Genomic DNA, 25,165 nt, shown 5'->3' on the forward strand with positions numbered 1-25,165 from the left:
TTTTTTTGTGATGAGTCTGGCTAGTGGTTTAACAATTTTGTTCATCATCTCAAAGAACCAGCTTTTAGTTTTATTGATCTTTGCTGTTGTTTCCTTCATTTCTTTATCGTTTATTTCTGATCTGATCTTTATGATGTCTTTCCTTCTGCTAACTTTGGGTTTTTGTTCTTCTTCTTTCTCTAATTGCTTTAGGTGTAAGGTTAAGTTGTTTAGTTGAGATATTTCTTGTTTCTTAAAGTAGGATTGTATTGCTGTAAACTTCCCTCTTTAGAAAGGCTTTGGCTGCATCCCAGAGGTTTTGGGTCGTCATGTTTTCATTGTCATTTGTTTCTCGGTAGTTTTTGATTTCCTCGTTGAGTTCCTCAGTGATCTCTTGGTTAAGTAGTGTGTTGTTTAGCCTCCATGTGTTTGTGTGCTTTACAGATTTTTTCCTGTAATTGATATCTAGTCTCATAGCGTTGTGGTCGGAAAAAGTACTTGATATGATTTCAGTTTTCTTAAATTTACCAAGGCTTGATTTATGACCCAGGATATGATCTATCCTGGAGAATATTCTGTGAGCACTTGAGAAGAAAGTGTATTCTGTGCTTTTCGGATGGAATGTCCTATAAATATTAATTAAGTCCATCTTGTTTAATGTTTCATTTAAAGCTTGTGTTTCCTTATTTATTTTCATTTTGGATGATCTGTCCATTGGTGAAAGTGGGGTGTTAAAGTCCCCTACTATGATTGTGGTACTGTGAATTTCCCCATTTATGGGTGTTAGCATTTGGCTCATGTATTGAGGTGCTCCCATGTTGGGTTCATAAATATTTATAATTATTATACCTTCTATTTAGATTGATCACTTGATCATTATGTAGTGTCCTTCTTTGTCTCTTGTAATACTCTTTATTTTAAAGTCTATTTTGTCTGATATGAGAATTGCTATTCCAGCTTTCTTTTGATTTCCATTTGCATGGAATATCTTTTCCATCCCCTCACTTTCAGTCCGTATATGTCACTAGGTCTGAAGTGGGTCTCTTGTAGACAGCATATATATGGGGCTTGTTTTTGTATCCATTCAGCCAGTCTACGTGTTTTGGTTGGAGCTTTTAATCCATTGACATTTAAGGTAGTTATCGATATGTATTTCCTATTATCATTTTCTTAATTGTTTTGGGTTTCTTATTGTAGATCTTTTCCTTCTCTTGTCTTTCCTGCCTAGAGAAGTTCCTTTAGCATTTGTTGTAAAGCTGGTTTGGTGGTGCTGAATTCTCTTTGCTTTTGCTTGTCTTTAAAGTTTTTAATTTCTCTGTCAAATCTGAATGAGATCCTTGCTGGGTAGAGTAATCTTGGTTGTAGCTTTTTCCCTTTCATCACTTTAAATATGTCCTGCCACTCCCTTCTGGCTTGTAGAGTTTCTGCTGAAAGATCAGCTGTTAACGTTATGGGGATTCCCTTGTATGTTGTTTGTTGTTTTTCCCTTGCTGCTTTTAATTTTTTTCTTTCTATTTAATTTTTGATAGTTTGATTAATATGTGTCTTGTCATGTTTCTCCTTGGATATATCCTGTATGGGAATCTCTGTGCTTCCTGGAGTTGATTAACTATTTCCTTTCCCATATTAGGGAAGTTTTCAACTATAATCTCTTTAAATATTTTCTTAGTCCCTTTCTTTTTCTCCTCTTTTTCTGGGACCCCTATAATTTGAATATTGGTGCATTTAATGTCCCAGGGTTCTCTGAGACTGTCTTCAATTCTTTTCATTCTTTATTCTGCTCTGAAGTAGTTATTTCCACTATTTTATCTTCCAGATCACTTATCCATTCTTCTGCCTCAGTTATTCTGCTGTTTATTCCCTCTACAGAATTTTTAATTTCATTTATTTTGTTGTTCATCATTGCTTGTTTGCTTGTTAGTTCTTCTAGGTCCTTGTTAAACGTTTCTTGTATTTTCTCCATTCTAATTCCAAGATTTTAGATCATCTTTACTATCATTACTCTGAATTCTTTTTCAGGTTGACTGCACATTTCCTCTTCATTTGTTAGGTCTGGTGGGTTTTTACCTTGCTCCTTCATCTGCTGTGTGTTTCTCTGTCTTCTCATTTTGCTTAACTTACTGTGTTTGGAGTCTCCTTTTCACAGGCTGCAGGTTCATAGTTCCTTTTGTTTTTGGTGTCTGCCCCCAGTGGCTGAGGTTTGTTCAGTGGGTTGTGTAGGCTTCCTGGTGGAGGGGACTAGCGCCTGTGTTCTGGTGGATGAGGCTGGATTTTGTCTTTCTGGTGGGTAGGTCCGCACCTGGTGGTGTGTTTTGCAGTGTCTGTGACCTTATTATGATTTTAGGCAGCCTTTCTGCTAGTGGATGGGGTTGTGTTCCTGTCTTGCTAGTTGTTTGGCATAGGGTGTCCAGCACTCTAGCTTGCTGGTAGTTGAATGGAGCTGGATCTTGGCGTTGAGATGAAGATCTCTGGGAGATTTTTGCCATTTGATTTGATTCCGCCATTTCGCCACCTGAAAAAGAATTCAGAATAATGATAGTAAAGATGATACAAAATCTTGGAAATAGAATGGAGAAAATACAAGAAACGTTTAACAAGGAACTAGAAGAACTAAAGAGCAAACAAACGGTGATGAACAACATAATAAATGAAATTAAAAATTCTCTAGAGGGGATCAGTAGCACAATAACTGAGGCAAAAGAACGAATAAGTGACCTTGAAGATACAATAGTGGAAATAGCTACGTCAGAGCAGAATAAAGGAAAAAGAATGAAAAGAATTCAGGACAGTCTCAGAGACCTCTGGGACAACATTAAATGCACCAACATTTGAATTATAGGGGTCCCAGAAGAAGAAGAGAAAATGAAAGGGACTGAGAAGATATTTGAAGAGATTATAGATGAAAACTTCCCTAATAAAGGAAAGGAAATCGTTATTCAAGTCCAGAAAGCACAGAGAGTCTCATACAGGATAAATCAAAGGAGAAACATGACAAGACACATATTAATCAAACTATCAAAAATTGAATACAAAGAAAATATATTAAAAGCAGCAAGGGAAAAACAACTAATAATACACAAGGGAATCCCCATAAGGTTAACAGCTGATCTTTCCACAGAAACTCTACAAGCCAGAAGCGAGTGGCAGGACATATTTAAAGTGATGAAGGGGAAAAACCTACAACCAAGATTACTGTACCCAGCAAGGATCTCATTCAGATTTGAAGGAGAAATTGAAACCTTTACAGGCAATCAAAAGCTAAGAGAATTCAGCACCACCAAAGCAGCTTTACAACAAATGTTAAAGGAACTTCTCTCGGCAGGAAACACAAGAGAAGGAAAAGATATACGATAAGAAACCCAAAACAATAAAGAAAATGGTAATAGGAACATACATATTGATAATTACCTTAAATGTAAATGGATTAAAAGCTCCAACCAAAAGACCTAGACTGGCTGAATGGATACGAAAGCAAGACCCATAATATGATATCTACAAGAGACCCACTTAGGACCTAGGGACACATACAGACTGACAGGGAGGAGATGGACAAAGACATTCCATGCAAATGGAAATCAAAAGAAAGCTGGAGTAGCAATTCTCATATCAGACAAAACAGACTGTAAAACAAAGACTATTACAAGAGACAAAAAGGACACTACATAATGATCAAGGGATCAATCCAAGAAGATATAACAATTGTAAATATTTATGCACCCAACATGGGAGCACCTCAATACATAAGGCAAATACTAACAGCCATGAAAGGGGAAATTCACAGTACCACAATCATAGTAGGGAACTTTAACACCCCACTTTCACCAATGGACAGATCATCGAAAATGAAAATAAATAAGGAAACACAAGCTTTAAAGGATACATTAAACAAGATGGACTTAATTGATATGTATAGGACATTCCATCCATAAACCACAGAATACACTTTTATCTCAAGTGCTCATGGAACATTCTCCAGGATAGATCATATCTTGGGTCACAGGTCAAGCCTTGGTAAATTTAAGAGAATTGAAATCATATCAAGTATCTTTTCTGACCACAACTCTATGAGACTAGATATCAATTACAGGAAAAAATCTGTAGAAAATACAAACACATGGAGGCTAAACAATACACAACTTAATAACCAAGAGACCACTGAAGAAATCAAAGAGGAAATCAAAAAATACCTGGAAACAAAAGACAATGAATACATGACAACCAAAGACCTATGGGATGCAGCAAACGCAGTTCTAAGAGGGAGTTTATAGCAATACAATCCTACCTTAAGAAACAAGAAAAATCTCAAATAAAGAACCTAACCTTACACCTAAAGCAATTAGAGAAAGAACAACAAAAAAAAACCCAAAGTTAGCAGAAGGAAAGAAATCATAAAGATCAGATCAGAAATAAATGAAAAAGAAATGAAGGAAATGATAGCAAAGATCAATAAAGGTAAAAGCTGGTTCTTTGAGAAGATAAACAAAATTGATAAGCCATTAGCCAGACTCATCAAGAAAAAAAGCGAGAAGACTCAAATCAATAGAATTAGAAATGAAAAAGGAGAAGTAACAACTGACCCTGCAGAAATACAAAGGATCATGAAAGATTACTAAAAGCAACTATATGCCAATAAAATGGACGAAATGGACAAATTCTTAGAAATGCACAACCTTCTGAGACTGAACCAGGAAGAAATAGAAAATATGAACAGACCAATCACAAGCACTGTAATTGAAACTGTGATTAAAAATTTCCAACAAACAAAAACCTGGGACCAGATGGCTTCACAGGCGAATTCCATCAAACATTTACAGAAGAGTTAACACCTGTTCTCCTCAAACTATTCTAAAATATAGTATTGGGAGGAACACTCCCAAACTAATTCTAGAAGCCCACCATCACCCTGATACCAAAACCAGACAAAGATGTTGCAAAGAAAGCAAACTACAGGCCAATATCACTGATGAATATAGATGCAAAAATCCTCAACAAAATACTAGCAAACAGAATCCAGCAGCACATTAAAAGGATCATACACCATTACCAAGTGGGGTTTATCCCAGGAATGCAAGGATTCTTCAATGTATGCAAATCAATCAATGTGATACACCATATTAACAATGTGATACACCATATTAACAAATTGAAAAACCATATGATCATCTCAATAGACGCAGAGAAAGCTTGCGACAAAATTCAACACCCATTTATGATAAAAACCCTCCAGAAAGCAGGCATACAGGGAACTTTCCTCAACATAATAAAGGCCATATATGACAAACCCACAGCCAACATTGTCCTCCATGGTGAAAAACTGAAACAATTTCCACTAAGATCAGGAACAAGACAAGGTTGCCCCCTCTCACCACTACTATGCAACAGAGTTTTGGAAGTTTTAGCCACAGCAATCAGAGAAGAAAATGAAATAAAAGGAATCCAAATGGGAAAAGAAGTAAAGCTGTCACTGTTTGCAGATGACATGATACTATACATAGAGAATCTGAAAGATGCTACCAGAAAACTACTAGAGCTAATCAATGAATTTGGTAAAGTAGCAGGATACAAAATTAATGCACAGAAATCTCTTGCATTCCTATACACTAATGATGAAAAATCTGACACAAAGTATGGAAACACTCCCATTTACCACTGCAACAAAAAGAATATAATATCTAGGGATAAACCTACCTAAGGAGACAAAAGACCTGTTTGCAGAAAATTATAAGACACTGGTGAAAGAAAAGATGATACAAACAGATGGAGAGATATAGCATGTTCTTGGATGGAAGAATAAACGTTGTGAAAATGACTATACTCCCCCAAACTATCTACAGATTCAATGCAATCCCTATCAAACTACCACTGGCATTTTTCACAGAACTAGAACAAATAATTTCACAATTTGTGTGGAAACACAAAAGACCCCGAATAGCCAAAGCAATCTTGAGAAAGAAAAATGGAGCTGGAGGAATCAGGCTCCCTGACTTCAGACTATACTACAAAACTTCAGTAATCAAGACAGTATGGTGCTGGCACAAAAACAGAAATACAGATCAATGGAACAGGATAGAAAGCCCAGAGATAAACCCACGCACATATGGTCACCTTATCTTTGATAAAGCAGCTAAGAATATATACAGTAGAGAAAAGACAGCCTTTTCAATAAGTGGTGCTGGGAAAACTGGATAGCTACATGTAAAAGAATGAAATTAGAACACTACCTAACACCATACACAGAAATAAACTCAAAATGGATTAAAGACCTAAATGTAAGGCCAGAGACTATCAAACTCTTAGAGGAAAACATTGGCAGAGCACTCTTTGACATAAATCACAGCAAGATCCTATTTGACCTGCCTCCTAGAGAAATGGAAGTAAAAACAAAAAGAAACAAACGGGACTTAATGTAACTTAAAAACTTTTGCACAGCAAAGCAAACCATAAACAAGACGAAAAGACAACCCTCAGAATGGGAGAAAATAATTGCCAATGAAGCAACTGACAAAGGATTAATCTACAAAATTTACAAGCAGCTCATGCAGCTCAATATCAAAAAAAAACCAAACACACACACACAAAAACAACAACCCAAGCCAAAAATGGGCAGAAAAGCTAAACAGACATTTCTCCAAAGAACATATACAGATTACAACAAACATATGATAGAATGCTCAACATCACTAATCATTAGAGAAATACAAATCAAAACTACAATGAGGTATCACATCACACCAGTCAGAATGGCCATCATCAAAAAATCTACAAATAACAAATGCTGGAGAGGGTGTGGAGAAAAGGGAACCCTCTTGCACTGTTAGTGGGATTGTAAATTGATACAGCCACTATGGAGAACAGTATAGAGGTTCCTTAAATAAATAAAAATAGAACTCCCATACGAATTAGCAGTCCCACTACTGGGCATATACCCTGAGAAAACCATAATTCAGAAAGAATCATGTAGGGCTTCCCTGGTGGCTCAGTGGTTGAGAGTCCGCCTGCTGATGCAGGGGACGCGGGTTCGTGCCCCGGTCCAGGAGCATCCTGCATGCTGCGGAGTGGCTGGGCCCGTGAGCCATGGCCACTGAGCCTGCGCGTCCGGAGCCTGTGCTCCGCAATGGAAGAGGCCACAACGGTGATAGGCCGGCATACCACAAAAAAAAAAAAAAAAAGAGTCATGTACCACAATGTTCATTGCCGCTCTATTTACAATAGCCAGGACATGGAAGCAACCTAAGTGTCCATCAACAGATGAATGGATAAAGAAGATGTGGCACATATATGCAATGGAATACTACTCAGCCATAAAAAGAAACGAAATTGAGTTATTTGTAGTGAGGTGGATAGACCTAGAGTCTGTCATACAGAGTGAAGTAAGTTCAGAAAGAGAAAAACAAATACCTATGCTAACCCATATATATGGAATCTAAAAAAAAAAAAAAAAGGTCATGAAGAACCTAGGGGCAAGACGGGAATAAAGATGCAGACCTACTAGAGAATGGACTTGAGGATATGGGGAGGGGGAAGGGTGAGCTGGGACAAAGTGAGAGAGTGGCATGGATATATATACACTACCCAAATGTAAAATAGATAGCTAGTGGGAAGCAGCTGCATAGCACAGGGAGATCAGCTCAGTGGTTTGTGACCACCTAGAGGGGTGGGATAGGGAGGGTGGGAGGGAGGGAGATGCAAGAGGGAAGAGATATGGGGACGTATGTTTATGTATATCTGATTCATTTTGTTATAAAGCAGAAAGTAACACACCATTGTAAAGCAATTATACTCCAATAAAAATGTTAAAATTTTTTTAATTAAATAAATGGAATAAAACTATATATCTGCCGCCACATTTTTTTTTTTTTTTTTTTGCGGTACGCGGGCCTCTCACTGTTGTGGCTTCTCCCGTTGCGGAGCACAGCCTCCGGACGCGCAGGCTCAGTGGCCATGGCTCACGCGCCTAGCCGCTCTGCGCAGCATGTGGGATCTTGCCGGACTGGGGCACGAACCCATGTCCCCTGCATCGGCAGGTGGACTCTCAACCACTGCGCCACCAGGAAAGCCACACATTTTATGTCATATAGAAAATATAAGAAGAAAACACTGAGCTTAAGAATCAAAACTTTCCAAAATTGAATATGCATATAGCATAGGTAATATCACATTTAACTTTGGATGTCCAATTCTTTTATTTTTAGCCATCTTATAAAAACATTTTTTAAGATTAATATTGAACTGGGAATTACATTCATGATAGAATTTGTTTCTCTTTACTTGAGATAGTCTAACATTTGCCTTAAACATTTGCAAAGCAACTCCATGGAGAGCGCTCCTGAACATTTCCTTTAGGTAGGCATTTGAGAATATACATGGACAGTCAGTGTGTGAGATTTAGTCAAGAAAATCCCTCTGAAACAAAATAATATTTTAAAGCCACACATCACTTTACATGTACTATTATTCTAGGCTCTGTGCAATATACAGGGTTGTGTCTCCAGTCTACATCTGCAGCCACTCCTCAGGTGTTCTCTGGACCTCATGTGCGGAAATGTTCTCACCTTCAAGATCTCAAAATCTGAGTTTCCATTTTCTGATGATAAACCTGTCTTAGCATTTCTCGTATTTTTTTAACTCCTATTGAACTTGATGATTAATTTATCATCTGTTGCTATTCTTTACCCTGTGCTATTTTTGCAGCCAGACACAACTGTTCTGGCTTTACATGTCTCTATCCAACAAGAAAAAAATAATAGCCTTTTAAGGGCATCATTTTTTTGTTACTTTAGAACACCACGTACCTATGACTTTCTGCCACTCCTGTCTAGTAAATCCTCAGTTTTGAATCTCTCTCACTGTTAATTCTGCCTGTTTCTGTTGCATAATATTGCAAAACTAATTAGAGCCAGTGAATGAGCAACCCTGTAATTAATGTCTATATCAGAGACACTTCAGTTTCAAAAGTGAGAGAGGATATTATAAAACTGGTGTAAACTAGCTCTGTCTGTGAGAAACAAAAGTAGGCCTATTTTCCCATCAGAATTTGTCTTCAGGGATGCTTGAAATTTTCTTATTTTTAAAAACTTTTAGGCATTTCTAGTGTCAGCTTTAAGTTTAAGCTGACAAGAAGTTCAAGCTCAAGAAGTGAATTCCTCTGTCTCATCCCAAATTCAGTTCAACCAGAATCAATTCCTTTCTCCTTCCATGAGAAGACAGATCTCACCACCTCAAAATATTTCTCTCAGTCTTCTTAGTCCTTTTCTTTGTCTGAGTTTAAAAAAAAGTTCTTCAGTTCTTACTCAAAATTCTATTCATCGTTCTACTTCTTCTTTGGCTTTCTTTTGAGGTCAGAGCAGAGGGTTGAGGCTGGCTATCATAATCTCTTGCCTTTCCTCTTCTACTAATCCCAGCCTCCCTGGAAGTAGAAAATACGTCTTTCCAAGCCACAGACTTAGGCGTTATCTAGGAGTCCCTCTTTGGTTTAATATACATTTTTTCCACACAGGACTTGCTCATCCATCATGATAGATTCAAGTGAGACTTAAGCAACTGTCACACCCCAGCCTGCTTTCTACAGATGCGTTGGTTGATGGATAAAATTCTTTTTTCCAGTGTTGCTACTGGAAGTAGTTAGAAAGTCCAAAGTTAGAAGGTTCAAAGCTGAACTTATTTTTTCCATTAAGCCTACAAATTTTACTAGTCCAAGTGTAAAAATCACTACATATCCTTACATAGTCATAGTTGTGAAACCTTGGGTCAGTCATAAATGGCCCTCTTTTCAGTATCTCCAGATAAAATTAGTCACCAGGTCTTGAAGGTTGCTCTTCCACCACACTTCTCACACTTATTACCAAGGTGTGCATTATTATTGATACTCTGTCAGATAGCTCCACATAGTACTTCTACCAGCTTCATCTTAAAGCATAACTCTGATCATTTCAAGCCACTGAGCTATTCGAGAACTTTTTACATTCCTTCTCTTGGACGCTGTTGTACATACAGACCCCTTAGTTTGCATTCATGGCTTTTCTTTCTCTGGCCTCAAAACATACTCCCAGTTGTTTTTGCTCACAATATTCCATGAGCCAGTTTGGATGGCATGCTATTTCCTAATTGTGACCAGAATGGTCATTTTGTTTCTCCCTCTAGGGACATCTGTTGAAACTCCGTATTCTTAAGGCCTTTATCATAGTCAGTATCTTCCATGAGAAATGGTTTACTCTCCAACCAGATGTTAATTCTTTCTTTAATTCCCATGTTCTTACTATTTTTACTTTTTGTCTCATAGATATTATTTGTGTACTGTTTTACCCTCCTCGTAGAGTATTATTTTCTAAAGAAAAGGATGTATGATTAACCCATGGTTAAAACACTGGGACACCATTCTTACTTACACTAGTCAATCATTTATTGCTTGTACAAATGTGACTATTTGATTGTAGTAGAAATATGTGTATAACTGTCATGTAAAAATAATACTAGATCTCTCTGCAAAGTTGTTTTCAATAATCAGGTAGTAAGTATCATTTTACCTAATAAATAGTTAAAAGGATTGATGCATGAAGAAAGTACAGGATTTATTCACAGATGAGTCCCAGTCTCTGTTAGAACTTGAAAGAGATACTAGGTCCTTTATAATCCTCTTTCCCTGTTCATTTTAAACAGAGCCCACCATATGCATGCAAACTGCTGCAATCATTCATTAAGTAGATTCAACCTCTCATTTTCCTTAAATCATCACTGATTTGAGCTTACTGTTTTCTCAACTTAGGCCTAAGAAAATTATGGCCAGTTATTCATTCTCTAATTAACCTAAAAGTGAACTATATTTCATTGCTTGTAGGATGGTATGGGAAATCTGAGAGTCACCAAGAAGGGAATCCGACTTGAAGGTATATCTGAGTTTCTACTTCCATTGTATGTGAAAGAAATTCATTCCCGAAAGGTATGTGATACTGGCTTTGGCTTACTGTAAAAGATAATTTAGAGGTTATGTTTTAGCTTAAAATAGGAGGACAGATACCCCTTATCTCTTCAGTATGCATTTAGTTATTTTAAGCTAAAGACTTATTTGAAGAAATCAAAACAATGAAACAATTGAAAAACCAGTGGAGAAGTTAATTTCAAACTGACAAATTAGAGAGCCATTTCCAATTAAACTGCAGTGTTGCTTTTGTTAGTCTCTAAAATATGCCCTTCTGTTTTCAATGGATGGACCTTAAAAATCCAGTTATATTAATTCCAAAAGGGGCATTTAACATATTTTGAGTAATTTCTGCAAGAACCTTGACTTGAATAAATGATATTAATTCAATGTATTTTACATCTTTTCAGCTTTAACGGACATACATTTTCTAAAAGTGATGACAAAAAGTCTTAGTACAGAAATTAACTTTATTTCTGGATGTACATTATTTAAAACCAGTAAGAATATTTATTCTTTCAAATGTATGTGTGTATGTGTGTGTGCTATGTGTGTTTTATCACCTAGCAGCATGCTAAAACTCAAAACATTATAGCTTAGACATTGTTCATTTTGGCTTAAGTGTGTTATTTCTCAGAAGGTAGTATCTTTGGTACATCAGAATCTCACTAGACTCTTTCAAATGTAATAGGTTTTCCCCTGGGATATGTGTGTATGTGTGGCAATAAATTTAGTGAAACAGAATAATTAGAAAGGTTGTTATATAAAACGTGAAAAGATTACTAACCTTATTTCATAAATATGAAAGTGTATTTTCGACTAGAATGTTTTAATATTAGCAGTATTTTAGCAAATGAGTTGCATAGTAAGCCAAAATTTTATAATTTGCTTTGAGGCTATTTTTCCCTTAAATATCAAAGTGAACACAGAACAAAGGATTCTTTTTCATAAAAATTCTAATTAGGATAATTATATTAAGTTTAAATTTTATTTTGTTATGTGTGAACTTGCAGAGCTTCCTAATATACTCTATTGACTGCTACTCTGGGTACTGGAAATTTTTTATTAAGATTACTTTCTGGATTTAGGTCAGAGAATAAATAATACAATAGACACATGTATGAACACCTGACCTTACTGATTAAACTATCAAAACTAATTAAACTTAAAATTAAAAGTTTGTTTGGTGTTTTTATTTGATTTGATTGTTAGGAAAACTGAAAAAAATATAGCATGCTTACACATATTAGCATCTTCCCTTTGATTGGAAGTTATCACCACTCTGTTATTTTCTGGTTCCTTCTTGTGTTTCACACCACTAAGCAGTTTCATATTTGAAGAAATGAAAACTCATACTTGGAAATAAAAACAGTACTTAACATAGGACAAAGGTGAGAGTCATCATAGGCGGGAACTTCTTTGAAAATATATCCTATTGATAAGTCTGGGGACGGCAAGAAAAAAAAAAAGATTTATCTTCAAAGCCATTTTAGACCAATTTGGAGCAGCTTCCTGGGAGTACAGTTTAGAGAAGGATTGTGAAGCCCTCTGCCAGCAGGAGGGTCATAGAATTTACCTTCCTAGTAGGAACATTTTTGAGGGCAAGCAACAGGTGTAAACGAGGATACTCCTGGGAAACGGGGATGTATGTTGACTCCAACTATGGACCAAATAAGAAAGAATTCACTGATGTTATAGCATTAAAATGTGAGGTGGTGGCAGATGGGCTTTCTAACCTTTATCCCTGGGAAAGTTCACAGGCATTTCTTTTATTTTATTTTATTTATTTATTTATTTATTTTTGCGGTACGCGGGCCTCTCACTGTTGTGGCCTCTCCCGTTGCGGAGCACAGGCTCCGGACGCCCAGGCTCAGCGGCCATGGCTCACGGGCCCAGCCGCTCCGCGGCAGGTGGGATCTTCCCAGACCGGGGCACGAACCCGTGTCCCCTGCATCGGCAGGCGGACTCTCAACCACTGCGCCACCAGGGAAGCCTGTTCACAAACATTTCTAAAACTCACCGTATTGATGGAAATCTATATGCTCCCTTTCACATCCCCAGTCCTGTCGCTTCTCCTCTCGTTATCATTTGCCTCTCAGTAACTGCGAAGCACGATACAGCCCAGGCAGGTGGCAGCATGTTCCATCGGCAGTCAGACGGGAGGACTGGTTTGAGAACAGAAAAAGAAGGACACTCATTTATTCCGTGGAAATGTCTCTACCCACATACCACACAAAAAAATAAATATTTAAAATAAAGAGAAATATATCTTTTATAAGCAGCCCCCATTTTAGGATTCTCTTGTCCATGAATGCATGCAGTTGTTTTTTCTCTGCCGTGAAGTTTATTCAGTGTTTCATAAAGCCAGCCACAATGTTCCTGAGCCTTAGTTTTCTCATTAATAAAGTGAGTTTGGTAGAAACTTATCAAAATACGTGATTCTTAGGTTAACAAAGAACACAACAAATTCAGTAATATTAGTAGAGATGAGGTTTTACATTATTTTTTTAATTCCACTTAGTTCAGTCTTTCCACACATTTTCATGTATTCAAATGTTTTTATGATAAAATGTCAAAATTCCTGTAGGTAAGATAAAATCTATTAAATTCAACAGGTACTTACCAAGATTCAATTAAGCTGAGAAAAATAGTAGTGTACAAACAATTTTGATTTGTGCAGATTTTTTTTCCTGCAGTTTTGATTTGTGTGTGTGTTTGTGTGTGTGTTTTCCTGCGCTAATGCCAGTGGATTGCCTTCTTTCTATTTAGCCAGTATTCCACTCTGAAATAAAGAATTTTCTTATTTAAAATTATTTTCTGGTTACATAGGTATTTATTTAATCCTATACATGGAAATGTAAGACATTTCTATTGGTCAAAAATGCAGTTGCCCACAGACACACACACCTAGCCTCCTAACTTAATAAACCATGGGCTGTTTCTACCCTACAAGCTAACTGTAGGGTAGTTGGCTGTCTCCACCACCAAATTTCTATAGATATTTGAAATTCTATTATTGTCCAATGCAGTTTACTCTCTTTTTCATGCTTAAAAAAAAAAAAACCTTTTTAAATGGTTGATCATATCAGCACACAGAAAAACATATTCTATGTTTAAAGTATCTTAGAATTCAATGCATCTTCAAAATTAACATTATTTTTAGAGAGTAGGTACTCAGTGAACATTTGTGAAGTTAAATATATAGTTTTCTTTAGATACAAAATATTCAAAGAACTTGGAATTTGACCTTGCATATATTATAACGTTCTGAATGTGTCTTTAATGCATGTCGTCTAACTTTAGGTTAAATATTTGAAGTATCAGGAAATTAGGACTTGTAATCACCACTTTTTTAATGTAATTGAAAAGTTTCTCAAGGTTTCATGAATTCAGAGTGCTCAGGTGGTTAGATTATCTATATTTCACTGATTGTTACCAGAAGAAAATTGCATCATGAGTTCTCTAGGACTATCTTAAGTATTATCCAACTTCATCTGATATTAGCTGAATAACTCTCTTAGTTTTTTCCATTTAAGGATCCTCAGTTAAGGTGGTACCTCACTATTGCCCCTTATCCCAGCATCCTGCATGACAGATTGATAATTGTGTCAGGGGAATGGCTACCAGATAATTCCAGTTCCTGTAACTCCACAGCAAAACAAAGAAGTCTGCATTTTTTTTAGGATTCCTGTGTTAGCAGAGCTGTGAGCAACGTTCTACCCTCTCTTCACTTCCAGTCATTTCACTTGGCTTCAGAGCTGTGATACTAACTGGGTTCTTGGTTACAATCAGTTTTTTATCTCCTGTGTTCAATTCTTCTTTATATAATTCAGACACAAAGCCATGGAGACAGGCAAGTTCAGCAGACCTCTTCCCTGGTTACACAACATGATAAATCTCCTGACCCTGTGTCCTTCAGCTACCTTGGCAAATCTCTTCTATGCAGGTTTCTTTCTCCCATGCAAACCAATCATAAATAGATATCTGCAAGCTTCTATAATCTTTTTATTATTATCATTCTTATTATTTCACATTCAGTTGTTTAATACTGATGAACTTTATTATTTACTGTAATGTCTTTATTCAAGTTAAAACACACGCAACACACAAATCATCCCAAAATCTTTACACTCAAGAAAAAAACCTGTTAACATATGGTGAACATCATGACAGTTATATAATTATATATTTGCACAAATAAAAAAGATAAATATATAGGGAGACATGTACCTGCTATTTATAATTAGTATATTATACATAATTAAATAGAAGAAACATAAACTGACATAAATTGGAAAGAATTGCTGACCTTTAATATTTTTTTACCACAAAAAAAATTTTTTTTAACTGTCTTTATGGTTAAGAATAAAAGACAATGAGAACCATTAGGAAGTTGGATGCATTAGCTCCATGTTTTCATTTCAGATGGTGTTCATTAACTTCCTGCAGTGCAATTTGGGGTGATTAGCTTCCCTCCAGTTTGTCTTCACCCCTATTCATTTTCAGGTTTTTTTGATAATTATATGATTTTAACTTTGTCAGAGTTCATAATATTTACATTCTGTTCTGCAAATTTAATTGCCTTGGCACTTTGGTCTTAATTCACAATACAGATGCCTGCCATCCTCACCACCAGTCCTTTTTTTATGGATTCTCCAGGGCTGAGTTCATTATTCAAATCATTCCTTCCTTTCTTGTATTTCATTGTTAATTAGTTTTGTGTGTTTGTTTGCTGATACTTGAAATATTGCATGCGAAAGGTGTCTGACTGTTGTCTTTATTCTTTTCTGGAATGTTATTAACGGTTCATCCCTTCTTTTCCTGTTAGCTCATTGCTCTGTGGAATTCTAGCACTGAATATTGCCATAAAGAGTCTCAGGAAAGTCTGGTATTTTTCTCCTGTTGATGACAGGCACGTTCTACCTGGATGTCTGATACATTTTTGCCATTTCATTTCTTTCATTTCATGAACCTTTTCTATATTATATCATTCAATATCTTTCAGTTACATTTGTTAAGGTTTTCAGAGAAAGCAATAATTCTTATGTTGGATCTTCTTTGTCCTCCACAGCTATCATAATTTATTTAATTATTTTAAACTTTGTATGTTTCCTCTGAATACAAGTAAGTTAATATCTATAGCAGTGGTCCCCAACTGTTTTGGCACCAGAGACCAGTTTTGTGGAAGACAGTTTTTCCACGGACCAGGGTAGCAGGGGGATGGTTTCGGGATGATTCAAGTGCATTACGTTTATTGTGCACTTTATTTCTATTATTATTACACTGTAATATATAATGAAATAATTATACAGATCATCATAATGCTGACAGGAGGCAGAGCTCAGGCGGTAATGCAAGTGATGGAAGAAAGCTTCCTTTCTTCCTTCCTTCCTTCCTTCCTTCCTTCCTTCCTTCCTTCCTTCCTTCCTTTTTTATTTCCTTCATGACCAATAGCCCCCAATACCATAATTTGAATAGTCCATTTTTCCCATCACTGATTTGTAGTACAACTTTCCTCATATACTACATTCTTAAATGTACATAGATTTATTTATGGCCCCTCTATCTGTTCTATTGATATATTTGGACTAAAACCAAACTGTAACTTTAAGGAACTGTTACAGTAAGTTCTTTCTTATTGCTCTTTTTCAAAACCTTTTGACTATTGTGCATTTTCTCTTCCAAATGAACTTAATAATCAGCTGTCAAGTTTCATAAAAATTCCAATTGGAAACTTAATTATGGTTGCATTTAATTTGAGAAAATTGACATCTTTATAGTTTTGAGATTTTTCTATCTAGAAATATGGCTTCTCTCCTGATTTTTTTTTTCTTTTGAGAACTTACTTTGTGTTGCTCAGGAACATTTCTTAACATTCTTTTTCATATAAGCATTACAAGTTTCTTGTCAATCACTTTATGGTTCATATTGTGTATGGGAATGGGTTTTCCATTCCTTTTTCTCTTCACCTTTGTGCTTGAGGAGAAAAACTGTTCCTTTTGGTGTTGTGAATATAAGCTGGCCATTTTCTTGAAAGTTTTTCATTTCTATTATATTTCAAATCATTTTTGTGGCTGTTCGACAGATAACGGTTTTTAACACTAGCTAACATTCAGCATAGAGTAAATTTCTGAAGTCCAATTCCTGGCTTCAAATCCTGGCTCTGTTACTTAGCAGTTGTGACTTGTTACCTGATTTTACCTCTCTGTGCCTTACTTTTATCATCTGCAAAAGTTCATAGTAGCCCCTAATATTTTTAGGGACTAGAGTGTTATGGTTTTTATCAGAAGACATAAACAAGGTAAAACCTTTACCACAGAGTCCAACACAAGAAACAGTATTGCTTATTATTTTTAATGAAAGCCAAACATTATACTAAATCCTTTGCATATTTTTCATCCTTTGCATATATTTAATCCTCACTATGTGAGGAGTATTATGATCAAAGACAGTGTATTTTAAAAGTAGAATATAAGGATTTGATAACACATTGCAAATGGGATGTGAGAATAAGAGAGAATCACATATGTATCAAGGTTTTTTGTTCTGAGTAGTCACTATTAGCCAATTTGGAACAAAGTGGGGAGTGGGGGAAGATTTTGAGCACAATTTTGGAGCTAATAATTTTGTCTACTAGAAGAGCAGGCATTTCAAGTTAGCAGGTGGCTATCTGAGTGTAGATTTCATGTTGAGGTATAAGCTTGAGACACAAATTAGAAACATTTTTATATCAATATTAATATCTATATCTATCTATGTATCTAATTTAAATACATGAGATCAGACAAGAATGTCAGTAAGTGTGGATAGAATACTGAATATTCTATCTATAATCACTATAATTCATCACTCCATTATTGAAGAGTTTGGAAAGAAGTGCAAGAACCAACCACAGACTAAGAAGGAGAGATGGGTGAAGTAGTAAGAAAACCAAAAGAGTACGGTGTCCTGAAAGGAAAGAGAAGAGTGTTTCCAAGTTGACAGAGTGAAGAACTGTTTCTGATGGGTCAAGTAACGTGAAGTCTGAAAATCCATCCTTCTATTATTAGCTTGATTATAGTCTAGTCAATGTAGTTTTTATTATTTCTCTCATTTAATATATACAGTGGATTCCATGAAAAGATATCTAAATGTCAAAGCAACAACCCTGTGAGGTGAACAGAGCAGATAATTTTATTGCCATTTTGACGATACTTTACCTCAAGACTTAGGTAATTTAAGTGATGTGTCCAAGGTCTGAGGACTCGAAAGTGAGCCAGAACTCGTATCTCAAGTCATTGCTTCTTGTTCTATCCACCTCGTCTTTGCAAAAGTTTCTTCTATAGTTGTCTCTCTGTAAATTGTAGACCTGCTGTTCTAAATAATTAATGACTGTAAATATTTACAGTCTGACAGCACTAGAAATAATAGGACTTTAAGTTCCTCATTTTTTTTTATTATTGGAGTATAGTTGATTTACAATGTTGTGTTAGTTTCTGATGTAGAGCAAAATGAGTCAGTTATACATATACATACATCCACTCTTATTTTAGATTCTATTCCATATAGGTCATTACAGAGTTTTGAATAGAGTTCTGTGTGCTATAAGAATAGTAGTTCTTATTAGTTATCTATTTTATATATATAGTAGTGTGTATATGTCAATCCCAATTTATCCCTCCCCCCTTTTCCCCCTTGGTAACCATAAGTTTGACTCAATTTCTGTTTTGTAAATAGCTTCATTTGTACCATTTTTTTAGATTCCACATATAAGTGATATCGTATGATATTTATCTTTCTCTGTCTGACTTACTTCACTCAGTATGGTAACCTCTGGGTCCATCCACATCACTGCAAATGGCATTATTTTGTTCCTTTTTATGGCTGAGTAATATTCCATTGTATATATGTACCACATTTTCTTTATCCATTTTTCCATCAGTGGACATTTAGGTGGTTTCCATATCCTGGCTATTGTAAATAGTGCTGCAATGAATATTGGGTTGCATGTATCCTTTCAAATTACGGTCTTCTATGGATATGTGCCCAGGAGTGGAATTGCAGGGTTATATGGTAGCTTTATTTTTAGTTTTTTAAGGAATCTCCATACTGTTCTCCAAGTGGCTGTACCAATTTACATTCCTCCGTTTTGATGAGCTTAAACTTCTGTTATATTTAACAAACATCTACAAATAATTAATCTGAGCCTCTTTATTGAGGTTATGTGTACATGCTGGTTAAGGAACACTAGTAGTGAATACAGAAAAGATAACACAAATCTGTGCAACAAAGTGCTTTTCAGTGTTTGTAGATTCAGACATCTTTGGTAAAATCCACTCAAAGCTGAGGAAAATATCTAAATACAAGGATAAAAATAAATAATTATATACAGTTTTTTAAGTGGTTCATAGATGCCCCTCAACCATGTGTCAACAGATGAAAACACTGAAACCACCTATGTAACTACTCACTATAGTTTAATAATCCTGAACATTAAACTTTGCAATTTACAAAGCATTTTTATACATATTACCTTAATTCATACTGCTGTACAGGAGGAGATATTATCTTCATTTGCGTATGGCAATTTAGCTGTCTCAAGTTGTGCAAAGAAAAGTCTTAATACTATGACTCAAACCTAAATTCCCCATTCTGATTCATTGCTTTTAAACAATTCATAAAATTAAAAATTATTCCAGGTAAAAGGAAGAATATATCTTAGGTAACTCTATAGATAGTCTCATTTGACCATTGAAAATTTTTATTTGAAAGGCAAATTAAAACCTTTGAGCTATCAGAAGATACATTTTAAGTACTGATTAAAACTGTGCCTTATTGGGCTTCCCTGGTGGAGCAGTGGTTGAGAGTCCGCCTACCGATGCAGGGAACACGGGTTCGTGCCCCGGTCCGGGAAGATCCCACATGCCGCGGAGCAGATAGGCCCGTGAGCCATGCCACTAGGCCTGTGCATCCGGAGCCTGTGCTCCGCAATGGGAGAGGCCACGACAGTGAGAGGCCCGCGTACCGCAAAAAAAAAAAAAAAATGTGTCTTATTACTTGTCCAAAATGAAAAAAATTATCTTTCATTACCAAATTAAAAAACTTTTTTAAAACAATTCATCGTATTCTCCAAAGTAATTTTTTTACATATTCTCCAGGAAATCCATATTTCTATTTCTGTGTATGGTGTTCTGGGCTAGACCCACAGAAGAAAGAATGTGAATAATTTGAACACAATAAATCTTGTTTAAAAATAAGACAAAAAAATAACATGGTAGGAAATCCTCATTAAGCTAGGACATGGTTTGATGTTGCTAAATATATAAGTGTAGGTGAGCTTGGTTATAGAAATGCAGTAATCCATGGAGTTAAAAAAATGTAGGAGGTTCTAAAAGGAATTCTACTTACCATATATTTTTTCCAGAGATGATACTATTGTCCTCTCACAGGTGTTATCTCTCACACACTGCAGAAGCCTTACAAAGACATGAAGATTCCCTCCTTACCTCAAATGTAGTTGTTTTTATAAACAAACACATAAACCAATTACCTGTAGTGTCCCATCTTGTTCTCTACCAAACACACACACACACACACACACACGTACACACTTAGCCCTACACTTATTTCTTCCTCCAGAAAAGATGTGAGATAACGAGATAGCAAACCTAGAACAAAAGGGAAGCACATTATTTTTTATTTTGTAGTTCCTTGTCCTTAGAGGTCAGGCCTGAGAACTGAGTATGGGAACAATCTTAGTGACAATATTTTTACTTTCAATTGGGCCTTCCATACTAAATAACTCTCCATGGGTCGTTTGTATGCTTATGCTTATGAAAGCATATGAGCTGTACTTTGAAGAATGATTGAGATTTTGATTCTGAATTAGATAATTTGTGAGCAAGAAAATAGTTTATAGAAGACATAGTTTTTTTCAGGAAAAAGGGAGTAGAACAATTTGGTTTGATTGAGGAATCCTGTGAGGTAACAGTCTCAAACCCAGGCAAGCATACCCCTGTGGGTGTTTCAAGACTATCCATGGGGAACTGATGCATGGAGATCTGTTTCCTGAGTCTCAAGTTTCAAATGCACTTGTTCCTAAATTTGATCTGCCCAAGAATGACCCTGTGGCTGCTACTTCTCTTTCTTCCAACTTTTCTACCATTACCACGTCCATTTTTTTTTGCGGTACGCGGGCCTCTCACTGTTGTGGCCTCTCCCGTTGCAGAGCACAGGCTCCGGACGCGCAGGCTCAGCGGCCATGGCTCACGGGCCTAGCCGCTCCGCGGCATGTGGGATCTTCCCGGACCGGGGCACGAACCCGTGTCCCCTGCATCGGCAGGCAGACTCTCAACCACTGCACCACCAGGGAAGCCCCGTCCATTATCTTTCAGAAGTAACAGATGACTGTCATCAATCCTTTGTTTTTCCATTAAAAAATATATTGCTCAGGACATAAAAAGTTGAAAATGGGGGATGAGTGGTTGGTTAAACAAAGTGGGAGTATGAGGACACATTGCACCTGAATTAAAAGTAAAAAGATAGATAGATAGATTGATAGGTAGACAGATAGATGTAAAACAGTAGAGAGAAGAAAGTACTAGTAGCTAGATAAGAACAATTGAAGGAGAAGCCTATCCATCCAGGTTATATGGATGGCAAAATCTGTCTTAGAATTATAAATCAAAAATAAGTTAGTTATCATGGGGTAATATTAATATATTTATTTGAAATGAAACATTCAAATATTTTTCTGATAGAGAGTAAGGCTGGGTTTACTGATGAATTAGGTTATATGGCAAACATGTTCTGTCATTTGGATAAGCTCAATGCAGGGCTCCACAAAGTTGGAGCATTCTACAAAATATATTTAAAATACATATATAATATGTGGGGTCAGCTATTTTATCCCTTGCAAAAAACAAACTTTTGATACCAAAAATATTTCAAATATCAGCTTTAAAATATTCACGGACTTATAGTTTAAAAAATATTTTAGGAAATGAGTGAGCGAAAAAATATTTGACGAACATGGATATAAAGGAGCAGAGAAACATTGATTTGGAATGCACCTTAGGGCTTCACACATGCAGGGTTTGAATGCTAAGGAATTTGGAATTTATCCTCAAGGCAATGAAACTCTAAAGTGCCTGTGTTATCTTATATTTGCTTAGTTTACTATATTTCAAATTAATGAAATGCATTTTTTTTGCAAATAACAAAAGCTCTCCACTCTTTCTCCTTATTTTGGGTTACTGCATTTTAATGTGTTAGATAATCATTCTTTTAATATTTCTAATAGTGATAGAAATTTTATTAAAAAGCACTATACTGAGTCACAGATAAAGGCATAATGTTTTAAATAGAAGTATTCAGTATCGTAATACTAAAATTTGTTACTCAGTTATTACAAATTAAATATTGATTTTAGCTGGATTGATGGTTTATAAATGATTTGTAAATATGGGACTGTTCCATCAAATAAAATATTACCAAAAACTAAAAGCAGTATAAAGCAAACAGACATAGAGGCTGCCTGATCTGTGATAGGAATCTGTGAAACCTTTCATACTCTTGCCTTCTAGCTTGAAAAACACTGGTTTTGACCAATATCATCTTTAGTCTTGTCCTACACTTTACTCATTGTACTCTCTGTAGAGCTATCATAATAAAATTCAATCACAAATATTAATACTATAACTACTTTACTGTCCATATTTTATCATAGTAAGCTTCCTCATCACTGTAAAAGCTCGTAATTTATTATAGTCATGATTTTGCATTTTCACATACTTCCACCACACTTCTCTGAGTTTTCTTTGACTTGCATTAATAAAAAAAAAAAAAGGAAAGATTTAGGGTATAATCTCTTCTTGTTAATTTTCCATCTCCATAGCAATTGAAATCTCTTTTGAAGTAATAAGCAGCCTCCTATAAATCAGAATTTGCTTTAAATAAGCACATCTGTGGCAAAATATATAATCTTTATCACAAACTATGAAGACACATCAAGATCCTGAAATTCCCAGGGATTAAGAAAAGAAATAAAAAACTACATTCAATATAATTTTGGTTTTATGATTTTATCATTGCTAAGCAACATTTTCATTACAGTGAATCCATATGTTACCTTTGATCACCTTGCTTTTTAGAAACTTGAGAGATTTATATCCTGCAAATTTATTGAATTCGTTGATTAGTTCCAACAGTTTTTCAGCTGAGTCTTTAGTATTTTCTATATGTAGCTTCAACTCTTGTTCTATATCCTATGGATGATTCAGTTATATCCATAAGATTTCTGTTTCCGGGGGCTTAGGTCCTCTGGCTCCCAGTATCTTTCACCATTTAATTGTTTTCCCCTATATGACATGAAAGTTCTTTCCTTTGCCACGACATCTACCCAAATATGGATCTCTGTCATTTCCTAGATTTTCCTACTTTTTAAAATCTCTATAACATGCACATATATTCACACATAATTCTTTCTTCTGTAAAGACTTCACTAACGTCTTAAGGAGATGGAGTGTTTACATTGTGGTATGCAAACCATTTTCAATGAAATGTTAGACATCCTATTATTTAAATGTATTTTGTCATATTGCTGAGTCCTTCTTGTTCTCCTGTCCATCCTCTTTTTCTCTTTCCCTCCCTCTCAAAAGCAACCACCAAAAAATTCTATCATCTATGAGAATAATTTATGTATTCCTCTATAAGAAAGGAAAATAGTTGGAAGAATGCCCATCATTTTGTTAAGAGAATTTAGATAAGATAATGGAATTAAACATAAAGACAGGAAACAATTTGAACTTAGTTACCTTTGTGTTTTTTAAATTATTACAACATGCATATATCACAGGACAACAATTTTAATTCAATTCAGGGTCCTAGTTTTAATACTGTTCCTCAGAGCCAAAGAGCATCTTGTAATTAATTATCCTTAGTTACAAAACTAAAGAAGAAAGAGTCTTCTTTGCTAAATAAAGTTTAGGTCAACCTCTGTAATTTAGGAAAGGAGAAGAAAAGGAGAGAGAAAATGAAAATCTAGGAAGAATTAGAGGTATTTTTCAGATTCTGTAAAAAAGCATGCGGCAGAAAAAGATTCAGATTTTATTTTCATGGATTTAAGGTGTGCAAATAAAGGTTCCAAACTGCTAAAATTTACTTTGTTCCGCTGAACTGTTTCTTTGACACTGACACCAGTCTGAAGCTGAATTATATGTTTCTAGTCTTCAACTAGGTTACAAATTATTAACCTTAAAATTTGAATGAATAGGAAATAAGGAAAGAAACAGTAAGAGGAATAGTTAATTAAATGCCATATTTTTTGTGTCCCATATTCACTACTTCCACTTCTACTTATGCTCTAGTTGTGAATAGTAAAGTAAGTCATTTTAGCAGTGTTCTTTTATTTCCCTGATAAAGTATTTGTTAAATTCATGAATTTTCTCTTTTTCTTATTTCATGAAATGCAAATTACTGAAAATATTCCCCTTCAATATATTTTAGGTGTAATTAGTAACTATTTGCCATTTCATTTCTTTCTAGAAAGTATTTGAGAAGTGAATTATTAAAACAAGCTGCTTAAAGCTGCATCGTCTTTTTGTCTTTTATCCTCTGTACGTGTGGAAGATAAAAAATCAATTTAATACCATTTGTTTGTTTTACTTTTCTTCTGTTCTTTTTCTAAGTTTAATTTTGATCTGATACTGCAAATTGCCTTACTTTTATTGTATCCTGAAGTAGGAAAAGAGGAATTTAACATAATTTATGCAAATGCCTTCACTTACTGCTTTTTTAAAAAAATCAGCACCAGTGTAATACCATGCCATTCTTGTCCTCTTCATCTATCTATGATTTGCAATAAGCACCCCATGTTGTATTTCACTCAGCTTCCCATACTTTTGCCATATTGGCTTCTTTTGATCATCACAAACCAAATCAGGAATTTAGAATCAAAATACTACTGAGCATGCTGGGTAGCAGAGATTATCAAAGAGAGAACTTGGGAGATCATCCAGTAAAGTAAAAGGCTTTTGTAGAGAAATTAATTTTAATATTTGAAGTGCTTTACATTTTATTTGGAGTATTGATTAATTAGCTAAATAGTCAAACATCTAACCTTGTATATTATTTCAAAATTCATGAAATGAATGGAAAGTATATAGTTTCTATGGGGAAGCATAGAAAATATTATTTTTTGATTAAGAATTTTATGTCATTCTATAATGTCATCACATTTAACTTATTATTTTGCTCTGATCATGTTTTGTAGACTTTTTTTGTTGTTATGAT

The 25,165-nt window shown here is 35.3% G+C and overlaps 1 protein-coding gene across 1 annotated transcript in view; it reads left to right on the forward strand.

Annotated features, from left to right (window-relative positions):
• The first annotated feature begins 10,819 nt into the window (after positions 1-10,819).
• SGCZ (sarcoglycan zeta) overlaps positions 10,820-25,165 on the forward strand; it is a 152,620-nt gene continuing 138,274 nt past the window's right edge. The window contains exon 1 of the mRNA XM_089903672.1: positions 10,820-10,915. Within this exon, the coding sequence (XP_089759798.1) occupies positions 10,820-10,915 (96 nt within the window). The remainder of the gene's footprint in view (positions 10,916-25,165) is intronic.

This window comes from Delphinapterus leucas, chromosome 21 (genome assembly GCF_059928025.1).
Source record: "Delphinapterus leucas isolate spDelLeu-1000000601 "Yukka" chromosome 21, BTC_Dleu_Yukka2, whole genome shotgun sequence".
NCBI classification, from domain to species: domain Eukaryota; kingdom Metazoa; phylum Chordata; class Mammalia; order Artiodactyla; family Monodontidae; genus Delphinapterus; species Delphinapterus leucas.